Source organism: Palaemon carinicauda, chromosome 42 (assembly GCF_036898095.1).
Source record: "Palaemon carinicauda isolate YSFRI2023 chromosome 42, ASM3689809v2, whole genome shotgun sequence".
NCBI classification, from domain to species: domain Eukaryota; kingdom Metazoa; phylum Arthropoda; class Malacostraca; order Decapoda; family Palaemonidae; genus Palaemon; species Palaemon carinicauda.
The window spans coordinates 7,370,386-7,372,899 of record NC_090766.1 but is presented as its reverse complement, the minus strand read 5'-3'; the positions used below and the strand labels follow the sequence as shown (position 1 = coordinate 7,372,899).

General features: G+C 41.1%; 1 protein-coding gene across 1 annotated transcript; it reads left to right on the top strand.

The window, feature by feature from the left end:
* Positions 1–298: 298 nt before the first annotated feature.
* On the top strand, positions 299–1,791 carry LOC137633289 (uncharacterized). The gene is made up of 2 exons (XM_068365507.1): positions 299–410; positions 706–1,791. Exons 1-2 carry the CDS (start codon positions 324–326, stop codon positions 1,588–1,590), a joined length of 972 nt encoding a protein of 323 aa, XP_068221608.1. The 5' UTR covers positions 299–323; the 3' UTR covers positions 1,591–1,791.
* The last annotated feature ends 723 nt before the right edge of the window (positions 1,792–2,514 follow it).

Below are 2,514 nucleotides of genomic sequence, written 5' to 3'. Positions count from 1 at the left end.
AGCATGTGGAAAGAATATGCAAACATAATATATGACTATTTTGGAGTTATATACACATGCTTCCTTATACTAAATGCATTTATAAGTGCATTCATATCTGTATGTGCATGAAAAGCTTGCATTCATCCTTTAATATCTACAAACACTCTTGGAAAATCAACGGAATAAGTTGGTAACTAAACGAGAAGTAGGAAACCTCCTTTCTGTTATGAAATTTCATATTTGTTTTTGCAATAATTATCCATCAATAGCAAAAAGATATCCCGTGAGAAAGCAATTGAAAGGTTTCCATGCAAATTAGGCCACGCCCCTTAGTCCTTGCCATGAAGAAACACAAGTATAAAAGACTGTTCTTTGGTCATCACAGTCAGACAGTTTCACTCCTCAGCTGGATCACAATGAATGCTTTGGTAAGCATTGAAGATGCTTTTGGTATTGATGACTATCATGTTCCTTCATTTTATATTAACAGTATCTTAGGGGATTGGGATTAATTGGCTATTTGTTTTGTTAGAGTGTCTAAGTAGTTTTCTTCACTATGTAATGGTATTCACTCTGCACCATCGGCTAATTTCATTTCTTGACATATGATGACACATTTGAATTAATGTGTACAGCATAGTTTGCTTACTATCATAACAAATCTCCTTTCGAAACTTAAAATTTGTCTCCTTGATAATGCTATTTCTCAACTGTTCATTTCAGACATTATTTTCCCTTGCGGTGGCCATTGCGGGCTGTAGTTCATCCCTGGCTCATCCAGGTGTGTACGGTGCTTACCCAGGATTATACCCAGGGATTGTACCCCATGGGTACAGAGGGTCTATTCATGCAGCTCCACATGTACCTGCAGCTCATGGACCAGTGGCATATAACCACTTAGGCTATCCAGGATACAATGCTGGATACAACACAATCCCTTACGCTCCAATCCAGTCCCAGTTCCACGCCCAGGACGAACTCGGCCAATACTCGTTTGGGTATTCCGGAGGTCCTTCTGCCCGTTCTGAGAGTCGGGATGCCTTTGGCAACGTGAGGGGATCCTACAACTACATCGACTCTGAAGGAAAGGTGCAGACCCAGCACTACGTAGCCGATGCCCATGGTTTCCGTGTGTCTGGCACCAACTTGCCCGTAGCTCCTGATGCCCCAGAAGCAGCTCCATTGGCTCTTGCTGGACCCCTGCCAGAACCTGTTACAGATACCCCAGAAGTAGCTGCTGCTAAAGCTGCCCATCAGGCGGCTTATGACGAGGCAGCCGCTGCCGCAGAAGCTGCTCCAGATCGCAAGAAGCGCTCTATTGTAACTGCTCCTTTCCTTAGTGCTTACTCCCCACTTCGCTTCTCCTACGGATTTTCTGCTCCTCTGACGTATGGACACCCTTCCTTGTATGGTCTTCACCATACCTTCAGCCCATATGCCCACTCTACTCACGCCTATGACCATGCTCCTTCAACTTACGCTGCCCCATATGCTGGAGTCCCTTCTGTAACTGTTGAGGAGGAGAATGATGCAGCCACTCCAAGTGCTACCAAGCTCCTCCGTGTGGTGAACAGTCCCAAGCATGCCGTCAAATACAGTCTGTACTAAGATCTCCTAAATCTCCCTGCTTCCAGCAATGCTGTCTTAGGTTTGTGATGGCACTTGTGAACCATGCTACGTAGAGCACCTTCGCCATCAGGTACATCCTTTAAATTCCTTTTTTTCTGGAGGTTTTTGATGATCTTGATGGTGTTTGGTGTTGACGCGCACACTGTATAATGTAGAGAGTTATTCATGCCAAATGTGATCCTGTTTAAATTGTATATTTTTCTGAATAAATTAATACGATTACGAAGTATTTTAGTGTCCTAATATTCTTTTCATGGTAGTTTAATGATGTTGATACACTTGTGTGTATTTAGATGTTAATAAAACAACATTCCGATATTGATATGTGGCTAATGCATATTTCACTATGCACTCTGGAAACTATTTAGATTTTGTGTGGGAATTACCCCGAAGGAAAAATGTAGAATATTCATTTCTTAAGAGATTGAAACACGTAGAAGTGATTGAAAGGATTCTGAGAGGATTTTATCATGTGGAAAGAATTAACGACAGTAGTTTGGAGGGAAAAGGTTTATAAATGAGAATGGTTAGTAGGTAGGAAACATACTGAAAAGAATTGTTTCAAAACCTAGTAACTTTGAGAGAGTGTGCACTATAGAAGGGAATGATGCTAGTTAATTGAGTAATTCTTGCCTAGTGGCGTCTTGTCAGCTTTTGTAATGAAGGTCTTGAAAAAAGCTAAATTCAGAAAAAAATATTAAAGGACCACTCAATAGAGACCATACCATTGCCACGCTAAGCAATCTTATTCTGCTCTTAACTCCACTGCGTATTTGTATTTCGATGTATTTTCATCAAAATCTAATGGATTTGACCTCAGGTCATACCCCACTTGTCCTACAAGTTTCGTTGAAATTGCTTCAGTAGTTTTTTCCATAATGTTTTCCGTAAACAAAAAATTAA

Excerpts from the sequence above, each read along its gene's own strand:
- LOC137633289 (XM_068365507.1), top strand. The coding sequence starts at position 324 with ATGAAGAAACACAAGTATAAAAGACTGTTCTTTGGTCATCACAGTCAG. Across the intron at positions 411-705 it reads GGATCACAATGAATGCTTTG|ACATTATTTTCCCTTGCGGT; the intron begins GTAAGCATTGAA and ends TGTTCATTTCAG.